Source organism: Quercus robur, chromosome 5 (assembly GCF_932294415.1).
Source record: "Quercus robur chromosome 5, dhQueRobu3.1, whole genome shotgun sequence".
Lineage (NCBI taxonomy): Eukaryota > Viridiplantae > Streptophyta > Magnoliopsida > Fagales > Fagaceae > Quercus > Quercus robur.
The window spans coordinates 58,489,982-58,511,938 of NC_065538.1; the positions used below are offsets into that span (position 1 = coordinate 58,489,982).

The 21,957-nt window shown below is 32.0% G+C and overlaps 1 protein-coding gene across 1 annotated transcript; it reads right to left on the reverse strand.

Annotated features, from left to right (window-relative positions):
• Positions 1 to 19,807: 19,807 nt before the first annotated feature.
• LOC126726459 (protein TIFY 5A) lies at positions 19,808 to 21,522 on the reverse strand. The gene is made up of 3 exons (XM_050431719.1): positions 21,302 to 21,522; positions 21,009 to 21,111; positions 19,808 to 20,362 (listed from the first exon to the last, which is right to left on the reverse strand). The coding sequence occupies exons 1-3, from the start codon at positions 21,388 to 21,390 to the stop codon at positions 20,144 to 20,146; spliced, it is 411 nt and encodes a 136-aa protein (XP_050287676.1). The 5' UTR covers positions 21,391 to 21,522; the 3' UTR covers positions 19,808 to 20,143.
• Positions 21,523 to 21,957: the final 435 nt, after the last annotated feature.

Here is a 21,957-nt window from a genome sequence, read left to right on the forward strand (position 1 = left end):
AACAAGAGGAAAATCCCTTGGTTTAAAAAAGAATCAGCTGTCCCAGAAATAACACTATTAACCTATGTACATACCAATATAAAATACATATCTGGTCTAAAAATATTACACACAAATCAAATTCCAACACTTATTCAGCAAAAAAAAAAAAAAAAAAAAAAAAAAAAAAAAATCAACTTCCAACATTTTACCCATACTAGTTTCTCTCTCTCATTCTTCCTCTCCACTTGGTCACAACTCTTCCATTAGTGGCTTGGCAGCGTGCCATCACTTCTCCTCCAATCTTATCTATTGCTCACACCCACACGCTAGTTGATTTTAGTCATTTTGTTGATTATGGGGTATTTTGTTCATTCTAGTGGTTTCAAGAGATTTTCAAATTAAATCGTTACAATATATGGAATTTATTGCAATGAAAATCTAGTGTTGCATAAACCTATTGCTTTTTTTTTTTTAATAAAAAAATAACATATTGTAACGAGATTTTCAAAGTAAATCGTTGCAATATATAAATAGTTGCAATATATGGAATTTATTGCAACGAAAATCTAGTGTTGCATAAACCTATTGCATTAGAGTTTATTGCAACGGCTTGCATCGACTTTTTTGTCATTGCTTTAACACCTATTATAACGACATTAGTTGTTATTGCAACGAATTTTTTTGTTGTATTAAGTCTTTTTCTTGTAGTGTTTTTAGCCTCTTTCTTCCATCCCGAAACCCCTAATTACTTGATGAACAATATGTTTGTAATATATGAATGACTAAGGGCAGAACACCATGATTTGAGTTGCCATTCTCTTAATTATAGTTCTTTGTTCTTAGGTTAATTAAGATTTTTGTATAACCCATAAAGCAAGTTCCTCTTAAGTTTTGCCCTATTGTATGAGATTCATTAACTGTGACCTCTTTTTTTATATGTATTAGGTGTGACCTTATATATTGTTCATTGGCTTGTCAAATGTTCACATGTCTTATTTATTGATAGACTTCAATGCTAAGAATATTTTGCGTAAATAAGTCTGTAGATATGGGTTATAAATATGATTAATGCCATCATTGAATCTCAATTTCACTTGGACAGTTAGACAATACAGTCCCAAAACTATTTGAAACTATAAGCATCAAGTACCTGTTCACCAGAAACTTTCTAAATATTGAATCTGATGCATATAGAGGAATTGATTGTAGCATGTGGTAACCTTAGTTCCTTGCAAAAAGATTACCTCACCTACTTTAAATGTAAATCTATTGCTCATTTATGCCTTTCCTCATGGTTGAGCTTTATGCTCATTAATGTTAAGTTCATTTAATTGTACATCCAACATTTTGGTTTCAAAAGACTAGAAACAAGCCATATATTTTCATAGTACTTTCGACTCACAATTTCAACTGTTTGCACATCTATGTGTCCGTACATATTGGTGTGCAATAGGTATTACCGTTTTAGTAATAAATATATGTTTGATAGTGAATTGGTTGTTATGGTATTTTTAGCTCACAATTTCAAGAATTATATGTTTGATATTGAATTGGTTGTCATGGTATTTTCAACTCACAATTTCAATTGTTTGTACACCTGTTTGATCGTACATGCTAATGTGCAATAAGTATCACCATTTAAATAATAAATATATGTTTGATAGTGAATTGGTTGTCATGGTTTTTTCAACTCACAATTTCAATTGTTTGTACACTTGTCTCTTTGTACATGCTGATGTGCAACAAGTATCATTGTTTCAATAACAAATATATGTTTGATAGTGAATTAGTTTTTATTTAATTTTCAATTCACAGATTCAATTTTTTGTACACTTGTGTGTCCGTACACATAGATTGACTCAAGCATATGTAATGGGAAGCCTGATGATCCAGACTAACCAGTCCTCACAACTCGATCCCTCATCCTATTGAATGGTAAACATGCGGTCTGGTGAAGCATCACTTACTGAATCAGGCTAGGCTAATCTTAGTGAGATACAAGGGAGCATTGAAAAGTTGCTTGCTGAGAGAGGCACTGCCTTAACTTTACCTGGAAAGTATGAAGCCATAAGCATTTTGATATATTCACAATGCTGTAGATGCCACAGGAATTTTTTGCAAAATAACACCAATTTTTAAACAATTTCGTTAGTTAACAACATTTCCAAACTAACATCTCGAGTCTCTTAGACTTGAGTTCACTATAGTAACTCAAGCCTAAGAGACTCAAGTTTCACGTTCTGGCAATGGAAATTAAGTCTCATAGACTTGAGTTCTTTAAAAGAAACCCAGAAAATAAAAAAAAACTCTCACCTATTTCTTTCTTCTTTCTAATTTCTTCTTATCTCTCTAAACCTTCTTCTCTCTATTTTTTTTTTTTCTATATCAAAGCCCAAATCAGGCCTCCAAGGCTAAAGCTCATCATCGAGGTTTCTGTCCTGTTCATATCTTTTGTTCTCCACCAGAGCTCACCTCCAATTGAGATGAATAGCGTTTGTTGGGTTTAGGTTTGCAAGTTTCGATTGGGATGAGGTGGTGGCACAATTGCTGTGTTTGGATTTGTAGGTTCTGATCAGGATGAGGTAGTTGGCTTTGTGTATTTTGTTGGGTTTGGTTTTGCTGTTGAGATGTTTATGAGGACCTGTGAGGAAGGTTTCGATCGGATCAATATAAGGTGGTGGAGATTTTGCTCGAATGAAGATTTTGCTTGGATCGGATCTGATCTGTGAGGAAGATTGTGCATATGAGCGGTTCTATGAAGAAGATCGAACTTGTGAGGAAGGTTTTGAAGGAGTTGGTTATGTAGGAACTAAAGGTTTAAGAAGGAATTGGGCTGTAAGGAACTCCAGTCTTATATGCTCAAGTACCTCGTAGAACTCGAGTCTTTTATGCTCGATTTGCTACTGTGAACTTGAGTCTAAAAGGCTCGAAATGTTAGTTTGCTAAATAGTTTGGAAATATTGTTAACTAACGAAATTGTTTGAAAATGGGGGTTATTTTGCAAAAAAATTCGATACCACAAGTCAACCACAAGTTATCATTGAATGCAACTTCTTGCAATTTGCATATTCATTAATATATACCTGGTGTAACTCTAAAGAGTTATACGTTTTCTAAACCATTGGATTTAAGTAGATCTAATGGTAAAAAAGACTCTAATTGATGCAAATATTTTAATTGATCTGATTTATTATTCTTTATTTATAACATTTCATACTTTTCTTTAAACCCAAAAAAAGTGCTTACCTCTCTCTCTCTCTCTCTCTCTCTCCACTGCATGTTTAAACCTTGAGCTTGATGAGAAGGAACTTTGATTTGCAGCTATTCCTATAATCTCAACCGTGGTTATTTTTTTTCATTAATAGACACATGTTCAGGTTATTTGTAGAGTAATCGTATGTCCAGGTTATTTGTAGCTATTTGCAACTAATCCTACCAATGACTCATGTTTATGTCCAATGACCTTGCTGGAATCACTTTGACACATGACCGTGCATACAACATGCCATAACCTTATTGTTTGATCATGATTTTAGTAATGGTATGTAAACCTTTATTGCTTATAGCTAACTGTAAAAGACTTAAAACGTACACTTCATTTTATTTTGCAGGGACAAGAAGGGTCATTAACAAAACTAAAAAAACAAATTATAAACTCAGAAAAATTGATATTGAAATTGAAAGGAAAATTGGTGGAGGAGAAAGAGAGAAAGAGGTAAACTCTTTTTTTTTTTTTTTTTGTTTAGAAATAAGTATAGGATGTCATAAATAAAGAATAATAAATCAGATCAATCAGAATATTTGCATTAATAAGAGTCTTTTTTTACCATATTATATATATATATATATATATATATATATTTGAAGTTGTACATGTTCAATTCATGTTGATGAAGTCATCAATCAACTGGCAGTTTCTTCTCCATAAAAAAGAAAAAAAGAAAAAAAAAAGAAGTGGCAGTTCATTGTCAGATGAAATGTCCATAACAATTCAGAAGGACTTGCCCCGTGCCTAGGTAATCAGTATTTTTTGCTATTCTTTTCATTTATCTTCCTTGAAAAAAGTTTGTAATACTCTTACAACTAGGCTCATCCCACCACTTTCTACTTCCGTTGATGTGCATGAAGGAATAAGGCAGGTTGTCCATTAAGAATAGAAGCTTCTTTAGCTTCTCACAGTCCCATACATCAATAGAGTCTAATGAATTACAAATTAATACCCTTTTGGAAATGGATTTCAATTCTGGTAAAGAAAATTAAGTATAGGAGACGCAACCTAGGAATCATTATAGGTATTTACCCCACTGGTTTCCTCCCCTTCAATGATTTCCTCTATTGAATGACAATTCCATATCTCAACCTCTTCAACATTTTGAAGGCATATAACAAATCAAATGTGAGTATGTATAAAGCTTGTGACAATTGTAGATATGCAGGGTTTTTAACTTAGAAAATACACTCCGTCACAGCTCCATGACAAATTGCCTTTATGTTAAAAATAATTGTAATTATTTTTAATTGTACTCGTGCATATGCATGAAGTTGTACACTAGTTTTACATGATACAATAAAATTAAGAACTCAAAAATAAATAAATTTGACACGAAATATGCTAATATATTAAAATCCTAACAGTAACCGAACCTATTCTAAGAACAGTAAACTATTTTCTAATTTGCATGTGAATGTGTGATGATTTTAATTTTTATCTTATCGGTGTGTGATTGAAGGTAGATCAATGCTTTTTTTATTTATTTATTATTTTTTTTTTTTTTTATTATCAAACTTCGATGTGATTTGCTTTGGACTTAAGGGGGAAATCCAAAGCAACATAAATATCTCTCAGCTGTTATCCTGTTACAGGCTTCCAGCCAAAATATTGGACTAAAGAATCTTTCAAAATTGAGAAAAAGCTTGAAAATTGAAATAGTGTATAAAAAAAAATATAAAAAGAAAAAAGAAGAAGAAGATGGGTAAAAAGATAACTTATCCAATCAGCCTTGCCACTCACATGTCATGTCTTTCCCCATCATTACGCGTTTACCATAATTGCGTTTACAGTGCTATATATATATATTCAGCATGTAAAATGTTTCATTTCAATTCACGTTGACGGTTTAAGCACATGTCCAAAGCCTGAAACCATTCATTTGGCATTTTGCTAATCAAAATAAACTGCTTCAATAATTTTAGAGAAAATATAGTACCACAACTATTTTTCTCACAACTTTACCACATCCAACAACTTTGCCACCACAACAGTAATGCGCGCAAGCCATGTGGTGGACTGTGAGCAATAGAAAAAAAATAATTAGTTCACATGAAAATAATGAAAAACTACTTGTAGCAAAATTATAACAAAAAGAGTTGTGATTCTATAATTCACAATTTTATTTTACACTGTTTTATTTCTTTTTATTTTCCTTCTACCTAATAAAAACAAAGTTAAAAATTTTGTAATTCAACTAGTACCTTTTGTGTTTTCAACAAATTAGTTCAAAATCTAATCTCTCATTCCCTTGTTATAAGTTATAACTATAGAGTTATCATCCCAAAAAAACAAAAAAAAATGTAAAGACAAAAGGAAAAGAAATGATTAGTTTAAAATTTCAACCAAAAAAAAATCATCGATCTATTATAAGAAATTGATCTATTATAAGAAATTCATTCTGAAACACCAGGTTGATAAGGCAAGTAGACCCCATTCTTCATTTTAATCAAACGTAATATATTATTTGATAATCAGCTAAAAAGTTCAATTAAGATCTAGATCACCGCCATCTTAGATGTAAATGGTTTCAAATGAAAGTATGGTGGAAATTGTCAACTTTTTTAAATTTATATCATGTGTCATTTTCACCATTTGTTATATCCTAGTTGTTGAAGTACTACATGCGTAATTTCCAGGATGTTTCTCTGGTGATATTGTTCACTCATTTTTCAAACCCAATGGGCAATAATTTCTCAAGAATTCATCATTTATCCATGCTTTTTATTTTTTAAAATATAATAAGTAGTGCATTTTCTTATGTTGAGAATTTGATTGGCTTTGCATTACTATTCATAATTTTACCAAAAAAAAAAAAGAAAAAAGAAAAAAAGATTGTTCTCGATACAATGCCAAGAACTATATTTTTGTACATATGCTTCTCTCTCTCTCTCTCTCTCCATTGAGTTCAGATTGTGGGGTTTCATTGTGTGTCGGCCATTGCTAGGATTATATCTTTAGGCGTCCTAGGACATGGGGCACAGTGGTGGCCAATTGGTGGTGTCAGGTTTCACTGGGAGTTGGGGGTGAGTGTGGCAAAGAAAGAATAAAATTATATTTATATATATTAGTATCATGAATTACCAAAAAAAAAAAAAAAAAAAGTTGGTATGGAAGGCATATTTAAAAAGTGAATAGCTAAAATAAAAACGGTTTTTCTACTTTAAAATTTGGTGAGAATTTGCACAAGCAACTAGATGTGAATGGATGGGTGTTTGGCGTTCAATTAATTGAATTCTTCTACTCCTGGCCAAGTGAGCCCGCAATGACACTATCTTCATTGGATGGAAACCCTCTCCCACAGGCTTCTTCAAACTTAACACTGATGGTGGCATCCCACTTAAGGCCAGTGTAGGCACTAGGCATGCTCATTAGGAATTGCCAAGGGTTCCTAGATTGGAAATTTCTCTTGAAGTATTGGGTTCACTCATTCCATGGCTGCAGAACTCTAGGGCCTCCGTGATGGCCTTGCCTTAGTTAACAACCCCAACATTAGAAGACTCCACATTGAAATAGAGAGAAAAGTTGTGGTCACAATCCTTACATCCCATGATACTTTGTCTGATATATCTCACCCCTGTAATGCTTTGATCTTTAATTGTAAGTCTCTCCTATAAATAGTATTGACTTAATTATAAGACACCACTTTAAATTGGCAGTATTTGTAATGTCCACCATAAGTTACAAATTTGTAATTTCTAATATCCACCACAGTATATTTAGTAATGACTTTTTGGTTTTTAAAATCTATTTTGTAATAACTATAACGAAACTACATAGCAATGCATGTTTTCTATCTCCTTTTATAAATATATATATATATATATATATATTTATATATAGACACACACACTAGCCTCGTCACATGCGCTTTGTGCGTGCAATGAGGTTTTTTTTTTTTTTTTTTAGTCTAGTGTCATAATTTTCCACTCATCTTAATTTTTAGGATTTTTTTTTTTAATTTTTAAATTTTTGGATAAATTTTTGGATAAGTTGATCTCCCCAGAAATTAATAAAAGATTTAGAATTATTATATTATCGTTGATTATTCATTCTCTCCAACTTTGAGGAGCAGTGACGTGGAGTGAACACATTTTAGGTAAAGGTTGTAGAATTAAAATCGTTGTCTGGAATTAAAAAAGAAAAAGGAACTATAAAAAATGAATAATGCTAAAAATATAAACTATTTTACAAAAAAATTTCAAATTGTTGATGTGGTGAATAATTGTTAATAAATGAAAAAAGTGATATAAATGGTGGATTTAAATGAAAACTAATAAGAGGTTGGTCACATTAACATTTTGTAAAAATATTGTAAAATTGTTTGTGGTTGTAGCATTACTTATAAAAAATATATAGTTAATATCATAGACTATGATTGCTCTAAAGAAAACTTAACAATATTAATAGGAAACATGCTCACAAACTCTACTTAATTTTTTCATTATCTTCTCCAAAAAAAAAAAAATGCCTTCACTCTTATCATTGTATTATGTCCATAAATGTTTGCATGATACTAGCTAGTTAAAGTTGTGTGATTGAGAGAGTGTTTGTTATTGTTGTTTAAATAACAGTTTTCAGTGTTTAAACAACATTATACATATTTCTACACATTTTTTAACTCACACGTATTTCCACAAAACAACAAGAACGTTACTAAAAATTTCTTACCAAACGGACCCTGAATCATTAGTTGAAGCATGAAAGAGGGGATAAACACAAATAGTTATATTGGTTAAAAGTCATTACCAACTGCATATTTATTAGGGATGACAAAATTCAACACAATCCGCAAATCCAACAAGACACGACACCAAATTTGTAGGTTATGCATTGAAACTTAACGGGTTCGTATTATATTGGTAAAATGTCATTTAAAATAACATTTAACAATATATCTTTCAAACCCTAGACATATAAACTAATTAGTTGTGTGTGTGTGTGTGTGTGTTTTTTTTTTTTTGGACATATTGCAATTAATTATTTGTGATATTAAGATATGTTTTTGTATTGAATGATTATTTGTGATACAGTTAATCATTAGTTCTAAATTTTATATTAAAAAAAATTATTTGTTTAGTTTTACATAGTTTAGATCAATTTGGTTAATATTAAAATTTGTATTTTTTTTCGCTTTGATGAAATTTGATAAACGAGTTGACATAATTAACACGTTTAATAAACAGGTAATGTTAGGGTTGATGAATCTTGATTTATTTAATAAATGTGTCAAGCTAGTATTGACCCATATAATTAAATATTTGTTTAATAAACATTTAAACTCATTTAATAAACATTTATCATCAAATACAATGGTAAACATATTTTCAAACATAATACAATGATAAGAGTGAAGGCATAAATACAATAAAAACATTTTGGTAGAAGTTTCTAGGGTAAAATGTAAAACAAACTCCTAAAGTTTGGGGATTTTTAGATATTACATCCTGATGGAGTAATTGTAATTTTTGTGTTTTGCACTTTTATTATTTTGATTGTTGCTATTTGAGGATTAATTGACATTGTACTAGGTTAGATTTAATGTTGAGAATATTTTTTGGTAACCCAGAAAATGTTAAAGAAAAATATTTGAATTAATTTATTTTTTGTTTAAGTTTATTTTGTTTTCATTTTAAAGAATTTAATTTTAATTATTTAAAGTTTTTAAGGTTATTTGTCTGAGATGGAATAGTTGGAATATTTAAATCCATGTGTCACATTCCAATTGGATCAATTAGTATATTTCACAAGTTTATGTGACACTTAACAGATATATATGTTAACAAAAAACTAACAGAAGGGCTATTAATGTAAACATAATGTAACTTTAGGGTGTAAAATTCAAATTTTGAAATCTCAAGGTGTAAAATCCAAATCCCCAAACTCCAAGGGTGTGTTTTGCATTTTACCCATATTTCTAACATTGGAAACCATAGGTAATTACAATTAAAAGTATTAGAAAATTGTTATTTTAAATACATTAGCAATCAAATTGTAACTGTAAAGAGTGAAAATATTACAGCAAATTATCTTTAATCTCTAATAAATCTCCGACATCATAAAATTTCATTCTAGATAAAAGTATTATTATCAAAGACAATTATTAACATATTTACAAACATAAGTACAACAATTAGATTGAAGATATAACCACAATAAATCTCCGACGAACATGCTAAAATTGACACTGTTGTAAGGAACAACCAAACCTCTTAGACTCCTCAATAACGTGCCTCCCCCCCCCCCCCCTCTCGCCAACCTAATTTTTTTTTTAAATTTTAAATTTAGTATATATAAGTAATATATTTTAGCAATTTAGTTCAATAAAATTACATTTGGCTACCCCTTAAACAATATCATTGATCCTAATAAAGGTCATATAAAAATTTATAGATCTAGAATTAAAAAAAAAAAAAAAAAAAAAAAAAAAAAAAAAAAAAACATAAATAAGCCCAAAAGAATTAGCCCAACAACAAAAATTACTAACAGTAAAGCTTAAAAAAATAAAGTCCAATCAATCAATTTTACTCAAAACAAATAATTTGGTCATTTAAAAAATTTTAAACAGAATAATTTTCCTCTTACCCAGCAATAGACGCATGCATCAAAAATACATCATCAAGTTCCCTTTCCATTAGTGTTTTTATTGTAATATATATATAATTATTTTGTGTCTTTGTCTTTGTTGCAGATTTGTTAACTCTAATTAAATAGATGCTTATTTTCATAATGATTTCTTTTTTATTTATACTTCTGCCCCCTTAACTTCAAGTCCTGACTTTGTCCTTACTTGACATGTCACTTGGCCCATTTAAATTGGCTTGACCAAGATTCAATAGACTATGGCTCTAATTTCAGCTTTTGATCTCTTCAACCAATTACAAAATACTAACCCACAATTGTACATAAAATATACTAAAATTAGGAAGTAAAAAATGCATAAATTTGACACAGAATATGCTAACACATTAAGATCCCAACAGTAACAAATCTTATTCTAAGAACTGTAAACTATTTTCTAACTAAGATTGATCACTACAAGGTAAGATAGAAACACGGTTTTCCCCTGCACCAAACCCCAAACCCATCTTCAGTTTTACTTCCTCTTCCAAGAAATAGCATTCATTTTAATATTTCGCAAAGGACCACAAAGTTTGCATCTCTCTTAGGGTGTGTTTGTGGGGGTGAAATAGGGTGGATGGAAAACTTTGGAGAGAAAATAGGAATAAAAACTTTTTTGAGTGTGTTTGGTTGGGTGAGGAGAAAGAAAAATAAATGGTGGGATCTAGGTGTTTTCTTCCCAGACCTACCAAAAAAAATTTCTCTCCAAAATGGAGAGAAAACTGAAGGAAGAAATTGAATATTATTTTTGGACGAAAATACCCATGTGCAATTGCACATGAGCTTTATCCACGTTGCTTTTCTTCATCCACATTGCCTTTTTTTTTTTTCTTGGACGTTGCCTGCCTCTTCTTTTCCTTTTTTTTCTTTTGATTTACTAGGCATGCTTGTCCAATATTCTTTTTTTTTTTTTTTGGGTTTAGATGTGATTTTTTAAATGGACATGATTTTTATTTTTTAATAAACTTAGGTGATTGATTTTTTTTTTTTGGTTATTTATCACTTTTTTGGTTTTAATTGGGCATCATTTTTTTAATAAGAGTATATACGTAAATTTATACAAATTCAATTTTTCTATCCCTCCATTTTTTCACTCTCAACCAAACAAAAAGGAGGAAAATTAAAATAAATAAAAAATTCTATTCTCCCACTTTTTCATCCTCTCACAATTTTTTATCCTTCCATTTTTCTACCTTTTTAACCAAACGGACTCTTAATTTCGAAGAACTTCCAGTAAAAAGTTATTTAAAAAAAAAAAAAACAATTTGCGTGTGATTATTTTAATTTTTATCTTATTGGTGTGTGATTGCAGGTAGATCAATGCTTTTTTATTATTATCAAACTTCGATGTGATTTGCTTTGGACTTAGGAAAATCCAAAGCAACATAAATATCTCTCAGCTGTTATCCTGCTACAAGCTTCTAGACTATAGCCAAAATATTGGACTAAGAATCTTTCAAGAATGAGAAATAGCTTAGAAACTGAAATAGTGTGAAAGAAAAGATGGGGGAAAAGATAATTTATCCAATCAGCCTTGCCACTCACATATCATGTCTTTCCCCATCATTACGCGTTTACCATAATCGCGATTACAGTGCTATTCAGCATGTAAAACGTTTCATTTCAATTCATGTTGACGGCTATAAGCACTCATGTCCAAAGCCTGAAACTATTCATTTGGCAGTTTGCTTATCAAAATAAAGTGCCTCAATAATTATAGAAAAAATATAGTAACATAACTATCTTTTTCACAATTTTACTGCATCATAGAACTTTGCCACATAATAGTAATGCGAGTCACGTGGTTGATTGTAAGTAATAGAGAAAAATAGCTAGTTTATTTGAAAATAATAGATCAGCAAAATTATGACAAAAAATGTTGTGATTCTATAATTTATAATTTTAATTCATATAATTTTATCTCTTTTTATTCTCCTTCTACTTAATAAAAACAAAGTTAAAAATCCTATAATTGAACGGGCACCTTTTGTGTTTTCAACAAATTCATTCAAAATCTAATCTCTCATTCCCTTATTAAACTATAGAGTTATAATAAAAATAAAAATAAAAGTAAAAACAAAAGGAAAAAGAAATGATTAGTTTTAAAATTTCAAAAAAAAAAAATCATCGATCTATTATAAGAAATTCATTATGAAACACTAGGTTGATAAGGCAAGTAGACCCCGTTCTTCATTTTAATCAAACGTAATATATTATTTGGTAATCAACTAAAAAGTTCAATTCAGATCTAGATCACCGCCATCTTAGATGTAAATAGTTTCAAATGAAAGTACGGTGGAAATTGTCAACTTTTTTAAATTTATATAATGTGTCATTTTCACCATTTGTTGCATCCTAGTTGTTGAAGTACTACATGTGTAATTTCCTGGATGTTTCTCTCTGGGGATATTGTTCACTCATTTTTCAAACCCATTTCTCTATATGTTATTTATTTATTTATATTTGATAGTTCTATATCTTATTCTTAGGGGCAACTTCAGATTGTTTCCATGCATTTTCCCAATGGGACAAGAATTTTCTCAAGACAGTAATCCCATATGGAACTAGGCTTCCTTGTAACTACAAGTGAAAATACAATATTCATATCCACCAAAAGCAAGCACCATATACATTTAGCCAATTTCTAAAACATGAAATTTCTTTCCATATATGAATTCATCATTTATCCATGCTTTTTATTTTTTAAAATATAATAACTCTTGCATTTTCTTATATTGAGAATTTGATTGGCTTTGCATTACTATTCATAATTTTACAAATAAATTAAAGAAGAAGATTGTTCTCGATACAATGCCAACAACTATAGTTTTGTACATATGCTTCTCTCTCTCTCTCTCTCTCCATTGATCATTGCTAGGATGGTCTTTAGGCGTCCTAGGCCATGGGGCACAATGGTGGCCAATTGGTGGGGTCAGGTTTCACTGGGAGTTGGGGGCAAGGGCGGAGCCAGGGGGGGTCGAGGGGGGGCAGTTGCCCCCCCTAGCTCGGCAAAAAAAATAGTAGGGTGGCTTTTAAATTTTAGTAAGAAGAAGGTTTGTATTTGGTTTGACAATATATCCATCTCAAAGTTGCATCTCTTTCTCTAGCTTTGGCTGGGACTTGGTGTCAATTCTCCACTTCACCATGTGGATCCTTACTAAAAAAAATTCTTTATGTAATAATTATCGTACTTCATAAAATTTTGTATAATAAACCAAAATTTTGAGATAATTATATAACAACACAAACTTACGTTAGTTGTATTTGGTGTTCATACTTAATTACTAAAAATATTTTCATTTATAAATGGAATTTTTACTATATATATATATATATATATATATATGTAGGGGCACAATTTTAATGGTCCAATCCTTGTCGGTCAAGTCTTTGCCCAAGAAGTCCCACACAATGAATTTTTGTAGAGTATGGGCTAAAGAACTTGGGTTCAGTTAACTTGAACGGTTTGCTGCATGGGTTAAGGAAATACAGAAACAAGAACGAAAAAGATGGACGTGAAGAGAGATCCCTCTCCAGTGATCAGGCTCCAAATTTTATTCATAAACATGTACTCATACAGTAAGATTTCTCTTCCGTATTCATTCCCTTTTTTTTTCTGTCCCCCTTCTTGGAGGACTTTTTACATATTATATAGGCCATCTCCTATCATCTGGGCTTTACACTTGTTGATCATCCAAACCCCTACTTGAGCACATGTCCCATCAGACACCCTTATCAGTTCTTTGTGAGTTGCAGTGGCCAAGGTAGCACTGTTCAGGGGTCTTCTCTTCATTAATGCGGCCAGGAGAGTAGTTGTGGTGCATTTAATGTGGTGGTGGCAGCCTTTACTGAGATATTTTGGGTTTCCTTTCTTTTTACGTATTTGGAGGGTGGACTACAGCAGCTGGGACGCACCTTTGATCCGGATTTTGCAATGTCCGAGGAGGAATTACTCCTCGGACATGTTCTCTTTGTCCCAGTGGGCCTAAATAAGGATTCTAGGCCACGATGTCTCCTCGGATGGACTAATCCTCGGACGGGACCAGGGCCCAGCCAACTTATTATTCTGGGCCGGTCCCCACAATATATATAAAAGAAGATGGCTTATTTATGCCAAAAAAAAAAAAAAAAAAATCCTTTACAACTATCCAACATATATGTAATATGTGTGTGTTTCAATATGCATGCATAGTATTTATAAATTTTGCCCCCCTCGAGTCAAATCCTGGCTCTGCCACTAGTTGGGGGTGAGTGTGGCAAAGAAAGAATCAAATTATATTTATATACATTAAGTATGATGTATTACCAACCAAAAAAAAAAAATATATTGGTATGGAAGGCATATTTAAAAAGTGAATAGCTATAATAAAAATGGATTTTCTACTTTAAAATTTGGTGAGAACTTGCACAAGCAACTAGATGCGAATGGATGGGTGTTTGGAGTTTAATTGAATTCTTCTACTCCTTGCCAAGAAGCACGCAATGACACTATCTTCATTGAATGGAGACTCTCTACCACAGGCTTCTTCAAACTTAACACTAATGATTCAATTCGTGGCAATTACCCAGGTAGGGCCAGTGTAGGCATGCTCATTAGGAATTGCCAAGGGTTCCTAGATTGGAAGTTTCTCTAGAAGTATTGGGTTCACTCATTCTATGGCTGCAGAACTCTAGGGCCTCCGCAATGTCCTTGCCTTAGTTAACAACCCTAACACTAGAAAACTTCACATTGAGACAGAGAAAAGTTGTGGTCACGATCCTTACATCCCATGGTACTCTCTGATATCTCACCCCTAAAATGCTTTGATCTTTGATTGCAAGTCTCTCCTATAAATAGTATCGACTTAATTATAAGAAACCACTTTAAATCGTTGGCGGTATTTGTAATGTCCACCATAAGTTACAAATATCTAATTTCTAATATCCACCACAGTATATTTAGTAATGACTTTTTGGTTTTTAGAATCTATTTTGTAATAACTATAATGATACTACCTAGCAATGCATGTTATCTATCTTCTTTTATAAATATATATATATATATATATATATATATAGACACACGTGCGTGCGATGAGACTTTTTTTTTTTTTTATTTTATTCTAGTGCCATAATTTTTCATTTATCCCAAATTTTAGAAATTTTTTTTTTAATTTTAAATTTTTGGATAAATTTGTTTTGAGGACATAGATTAATAGGAGAATGTCCTATTTTATAGGCATTTTAAGTAGAGTTGGATATATATTTTTACTGAGTTATCTCCAAGTTTTGTTACTGTTAAATGTAAGGTCTAAGGGCATTTCTAAATTACATAAAAGTCAAATCCAAAGAGGGAAATCTTGTTATAAATAGTATATATATATATATATATATATTTGTGGGGGGTAAAATCTGTCAGCTGATGTTGGGCCGTAGTTCATGTACCAAGCCCAGACACGATAAGAAGAAAAGGAATGGGCGTAGGATATCCCATCCCAACCATGATGGGCCGGGCCTGCTTAGGGGCTTCCGAGGAGGAGTACCTCCTCGGACTCGCCAAGTAAGTGTCCAATTCGCACTCCATACCTGGCGAAAAGTCACCCAATACGAAGGAATAGTGCGTGACGTTCAGGAAGGGGGGCAACCACAACTGCCGCATTAAATGCCAAGGAACTACTTTTCCAGCCGCATTAATGTGGAAGGGACAGGAACGCAGAATCATCTTGGCCAGTGCAACTCACAGAAAAGAGGAAGGATGACCTATGGGACAGGCACTCAAGTGGAGGGTCAGATGGTTGACAAGTGTAGGATCATGATCTTAGGAAGGATGCTATATAAGAGAAGGAGATCCCCATGGAAAGGGGATCGCAAGCAGGAAGAAGAAAAGGATAGAAAAGAGAAAGGAGATAGAAGTAGAAGAAACAGCCTCAGGGGCCGTTACTCTAAAGGTTTGAAGGAATATCCATACGTCCAACTGGCTGCATGGCTTGGTCATAATTACGTTTCCTCTGTCCAAGACCTAGTTCTGTTACCTACTCTCTACAAATTCATTGTTGAGGGACTTTTGGGCCAGAATCACCCGCCTGTTGGGCCCGAGCCCCAAAACCGCCCCCCTACAATATTTATATTTAGTTAGTTATGTCTTGTTTGAAAGTTTAGAAAAGGAGGAGAGTAGAGGGGAATGGTTCCCCTCCACCTTGTTTGAATGTTTTTAAAATTAGTAAGGGAAAAGGGAGTAATTAGTCCTTCCCCTTATTTGAATGTTTTAAAAATTAGGATGGAGAGGAGAGGAAATGATTAAAATAGACAAATTTACCCCTATTTGAAAATAAATTTGCAGCATTGGTCTATTATTAATTTAGAAATGGTAAATTGAAAAATTTATCTAGTCAATAATTTATCTTCTCTACTCTCCCTCCAAATCTTTCCAATTTTGGGAAATTAAAAATGAGGAGTTAGAGATGGTTGAAACCCCTCCAAACTCCTCCCCCTCCTTCCTTAAAAAACTTCTAAACAAGGTAATTGAATTACTTTCCCTCCCTCTACTCTACTCTCCCTCATTTTTTAAACTTCCAAACAGGTCATTAGTTTTTTTTTTTTTTTTTTTTTATGGGAATTTATTTAGTTAGTTAGTTAGTGTTAGGGAAATTTAAATTTTGGATGTCTATATTGAAAACACAAAAAAGTGTTAATATGTTATAGCGATGCACGCTATTATATACTTTTTTTTAAAATTCTATGTAATTTCTTTTGAGAAATCTATGTAAATAACTTTTCCTTGTGAGAAATTGATATACTTTTACCTTTTCGCCATAGAAAAAAAAAAAATCAAAGGGTCTAGACTAGTGACACATATTTCGACAATTTGTTTGGATGTCCATTGTTGATTGGATTACTTTAAGGGGTGGATCCATTTGTAAGTTATATAATCTAATTAACAATTGACACCCTAATAAGTAGTAACAAAGTTTATTGTCCTAGAACTAAAAGAACCTAGAAAAATTGATTTTCAAAAAAAAAAAAAAAAAAAACCTAGAAAAATTGTAAAAGTTGGCAAGCTCCGCAGACCCGAATATTTTGCTCAATATAAACGATTTTCAGAAGGTGGGTATTTTTTTTTTTTTTTTTCTTTTTTGAAGCTTCCTTGGTGGGAATTCTTCTTTTGACCAAACAGCTGTGGGCTTGTGGTCCTTCCCAACAAGAACTTTTCTTTTTTCTTTTTCTTTTTTTTTTAACTAAAAAAAAAGCTTACAAAAAAATAAAAAGGAAACTAATTAAAAACACCTTCATTATCACCAAAAAAAAAAAAAAAAACAAACTTTTTTTTTTAGAAGAAATTAAAAAGACCTCATATCTCCTAATAAGCCAAATAGAATTGACAGTTCTTGCAACAAAACTCCTCACGTATAAGCTCTATCAATTGGACTATCCCCCGTCATCTAATTAGACATGAGAGGGAAAAAAGAAGAAGAAGGAATTCATACTTCTGATATTTTTCATTCTACAGGTAAGAAAAATATCCAAACATGATTTAGAGAAAGAGAACATCAACCATCTCGCCCCAAAGCCCTAACTAAGGTCACTCGCAAGCACTTATACAAGAACATTGCAACTTCAAGAACATAACCATTTTGCTTCTTTGAAAAGAAGATAAGGGCTGTGGTGTGTGTGGTTATTTTGATTATTATTATTATTTAGTGAGTTTCTAACTTATGCATTGGAGAAACTTAGGCCGAGATTTTCTAGAAACAAAGAATTTAAAATCTCATTATCCATACAAAGAATTTTGTAAATATTGAGTCTTTAAATTTCTTCATATGTCAATTTCTATGTAAATAGCAAATCATTCATCCAAACACATATTTAGCATATATGTAATTCAAACCCAAGTCTTTTATTCAACAAGAAAATATTTTACCACCGTGTACCCTTGGTGCGGTGGTCACTATATAAGTATAAATGTATACGGCGTATGGGAGGTAAGGGTTGGGGTTCAAATTTCTAGGAGGGAGATTCACATACATATACACTTAAATTAGGTTAGAGTAGAAATTCTATCTTATATTAAAAATATATTTATATATTTATCAATTAAACTAATTAGAACTCATGGCACTAACAACATATTAAGGATATTCTTAAACTGTTAAATTGAAGCGATGATCTATGTGTATAGCATAGGGCACTTATTCAAGGGGGAAAAAAATCAGTTGGGCAATTGACTGAAGGACTTCCTACTTAGGGAGATTTGCTGATCTCCCCAGAAATTAATAAAGATTTAGAATTTATTATATATTACCATTAATTATTCATACTCTCCAACTTTGAGAGATTTGCTGATCTTCCCAGAAATTAATAAAATATTTAGAAATTATTATATTATCAATAATTATTCATCCTCTCCAACTGTCCAACTTGAAGGAGAGAATGAAAAACGTTGATCTCCCCAGAAATTAATAAAAGATTTAGAATTATTATATTATCATTGATTATTCATTCTCTCCAACTTTGAGGAGCAGTGACGTGGAGTTAACATATTTTAGGTAAAGGTTGCAGAATTAAAAACGTTTTCTGAAATTAAAAAAGAAAAGGAAATATAAAAAATGAATAATGCTAGAAATACAAACTATTTTACAAAAAATTTTCAAACTGCTGATGTGGTGAGTAATTATTGATAAATGATAAAGTGATATAAATGGTGGTTCTAGATAAAACTAATAAGAGATTGGTCACATCAACATTTTATAAAAATATTGTAAAATAGTTTGTGGCAGTAGTATTACTTATAAAAAAATATATAATAAATATCATAGACTATGATTGCTCTAAAAAAAACTTAACAATATTAATAGGAAACATGTGTTAGGTTCTAAAGACTTAGGAACTAATGTATTTAGAACTATAATGTGTAATGTTGGCAAACCATGATCAAAACAGCTGTTAGTCTTGTTTAGACTTGCTCAAAGTGTGTGCGTTGTATGTAAAGTTGGAATCAAGTAGCTGCAGAAGTATTAGTGACTTTCGGCCTGACTCGATCGATCAAATCTCGGACAAAATGTTTTTTTCTACAAATTTTTCCAACTCAGCCCTAGCCTATTAAAACGTGTAGGGTTTTATGTTTTGCCCTAAGTATAAAAGACAAATCCTAGCCACGTTTTTTAGGTTGCTTTATTTTGCTGTGTGTGTGAATCTCTTGTGAGATCTAGAGGTGGTTGCCTTCACACATGCTTAGGATTATCAAGAAGGAGATTTGATTGAGAGTTTGATGATCATTCAATTACGGCACTAAGGAGTTTAAAGAAACACAAGTGGGTGTGTTTGTACTTGCTGGAGAATCCAAGAAATAAGGAGTCTGTGGTCTCGGAGCTTACACGTGGTCGTGTTAGTAAGTTTCTACTGGTGGGTAGCAATAGGATGTTAGTGGTCTAAGTTTTATTGTAAAACTTCGATTCTTTCATGGTGGATTCAAGTTTACCTTGAGGATAGCTAGGTTAAATCCTACTCAGGTTTTTACCGATGTGGTTTCCTGGGTCATCATATCATTGTATTATTTATATTTTCGCTGCTATGCATGATATGATTGTTTGATTGTGATAACCTAGATTTGGAATTTGGACTAAGTAATAACTTGGCTAATTAACTAGGTTAATCCAATTGTATTTTAAGGGTTTAAAAACTAACAACATGCTCACAAACTCTACTTAATTTTTTCATTATCTTCTTCTCGGAAAACAATTATGTCATTATCCTCCCCCCCCCCCCCCCCCCTCCCTTCATAAAAAGAAAAATTAGAAAGAACAACAAATTAACATAACTATATAAGAATAGTCTCTCAATATATATATATAAAGAAACAACAAATATAACTATATAAGAATAGTCTCTCAATATATATATAAAGAAATAAGAATACCCACTCTTTAGAGGCTTTTTCTCAAAAAAAGAAGAAGAAAGAAATAAGAAAAAAGAATAATATGTAATGTTAATCAAGTAATGAAATGTTTGGCCATGTGCCTTAATTAAATAAATAATTTACAAGCCCCATGGAACCTACTAGGGGGTGGAACTAGAATGTTTACTTTGGGAACAAAGGGTATAAACAAATATAGATCGAGAGTCTTGAGCCATGTTTGATATCCATTTTGTAATTTTGGGGGCCTCCATTGAGAAGACCATGCCAATATTTTTTTTTTTTTGGCACAAACTAGTTCACCCCATGGAATCTGCTTTCGACACAGAATTTTGTAGAAACTCGACAAGATAATTTTTCTTCTCTCCAATACAGTAAACTTTTCAATATGGTGATGTTGCTTGGATCCGATTCTTTCTCTTCTGGAGAAACCTTTGTAGTGACCTCTTCATGGAAAGACCAGTACAAGGGCTATATTTCTCAGTTTGCAGTGTTGGTGAAGATAGATCTGACCCAGTTGGAGTTTTCAGCCAATCTGACCCCGTTGGAGTTTTCAGCCTTTCCTCCATTTCTCTTGTAGCAAGCAATAAGATGGATCTAGCCTGAAATATATGAACAAATTGCTTTACTAATTAGCAAATATTTTTAATGTGTTTTCTTTCTAGCATAAAAATATTGTAATTGACACATCACACATGTATAAGTGCTACCACAATAGGAATTTGAGAAGTAATGGGAAAAATTAACATAATGAATAATATAGGAATAATTATTCTAGTCCAAATCTATGAAATCATTCTAGTCCATCATGTTATATACGGTAAAAAATAAGACTTAGAAAATTAAAAAAAAAAAAAAAAAATTATGTCCACAGTAAAAGCACCAACTTTTAACAATTTGTCGGCACCGATCTTAAATTCTCAATTCCTAACAATTTCCATGGCTGCAGCCTCTAAATTAAGTACTACTCCACTATCGTGCGCTGACTTTGAAAATTGTGTCACAAAGGTACAACACGGTACCAAAAAAATAAAGGAGAATAAAAGCCAATGATTTGAAAATTAAAATTCAAAAAATTGCAACTAGAAGTTAAAGCAGCCGACTTCAGTCTTCACCAACCAAAATTAGCAATTCTTAAATTATTTTATAGGCAAACTCAACTCAACAATTTTGGTGCATGCATTTCACAAAGGAAAACCATGCAAAGAGATAAGAAGACAGAAAGAATTAACTAGTTCACAAACATACCTGAAACTCAGTAACATCAGAAACGCAAATCTTGCCATTGTAAAAAATGGTCAGCTGCTGCGGTTGCTGGTTCTGTTGTGGGCTTCCTCTTCGCTCTTCCATCCTACATAAACAAAAAACACAACAATAATCAGAAAAAATAAAATAAAAGAGTCAAAGACAACTGTCGAGAGTTTTGTAATTCAACTGACATCTTAAAAATACTGTGTTCTTAACGATGATGTCTATGATTCAAATCCACCCTTCAAATTTTGAATTAGAGAAATAGAGAGAGAGAGAGAGAGAGAGCTTACATTGGCTGGTGGTCGTCGCCTGAATCATTGGAAGGAAGAGAGGCAGAGTAGGGAACAAGGCAAAGTTCCAAATTGCAGTTCCTCTTCATCTTCAAGATTCTCAAAGATTTAGAGATCTATTGATCAGAGAGAGAGAGAGAGAGAGAGAGAGAGAGAGATCAAATGCTATGACAAAGTTTTCTTTGTTTTCTTATTTTGGTGTCAGGAAATGCTATGACAAAGTTAGATAGGAGAGATTGGTTTTATATATACTAAAAGATATATCAATGGGTTTTTATTTTATGTGTGGTGTAATGTGATGTGGGCCCACAATAGCAAATTGGGAAAAGTACTTCAAACACGTAACGCACACAAAAACGCACAGGAACAGCCAATACACCAATAAGCGGAAGAAGTTAATGCACGAGGAAAACGATTTTTTCTTTTTTTTTCTTTTTTCTTGCTTGCCTATCACAGCTACACTGTACATGTCCCCCAAAAAACCGCCACCTTTATTATTAATCTGTTTGCTTTGCGTTTGAACTGCTTTCGTATTCATTCACGTGCTTTTAGTTGCAATACGTCTTTCTTTCTTTCTTTTTTATATTCTCTTTTTTCTATATTTATAAACATTAAAATAGAGGTTAGATATGTTTACTATTTTGAAGAAATGTTAT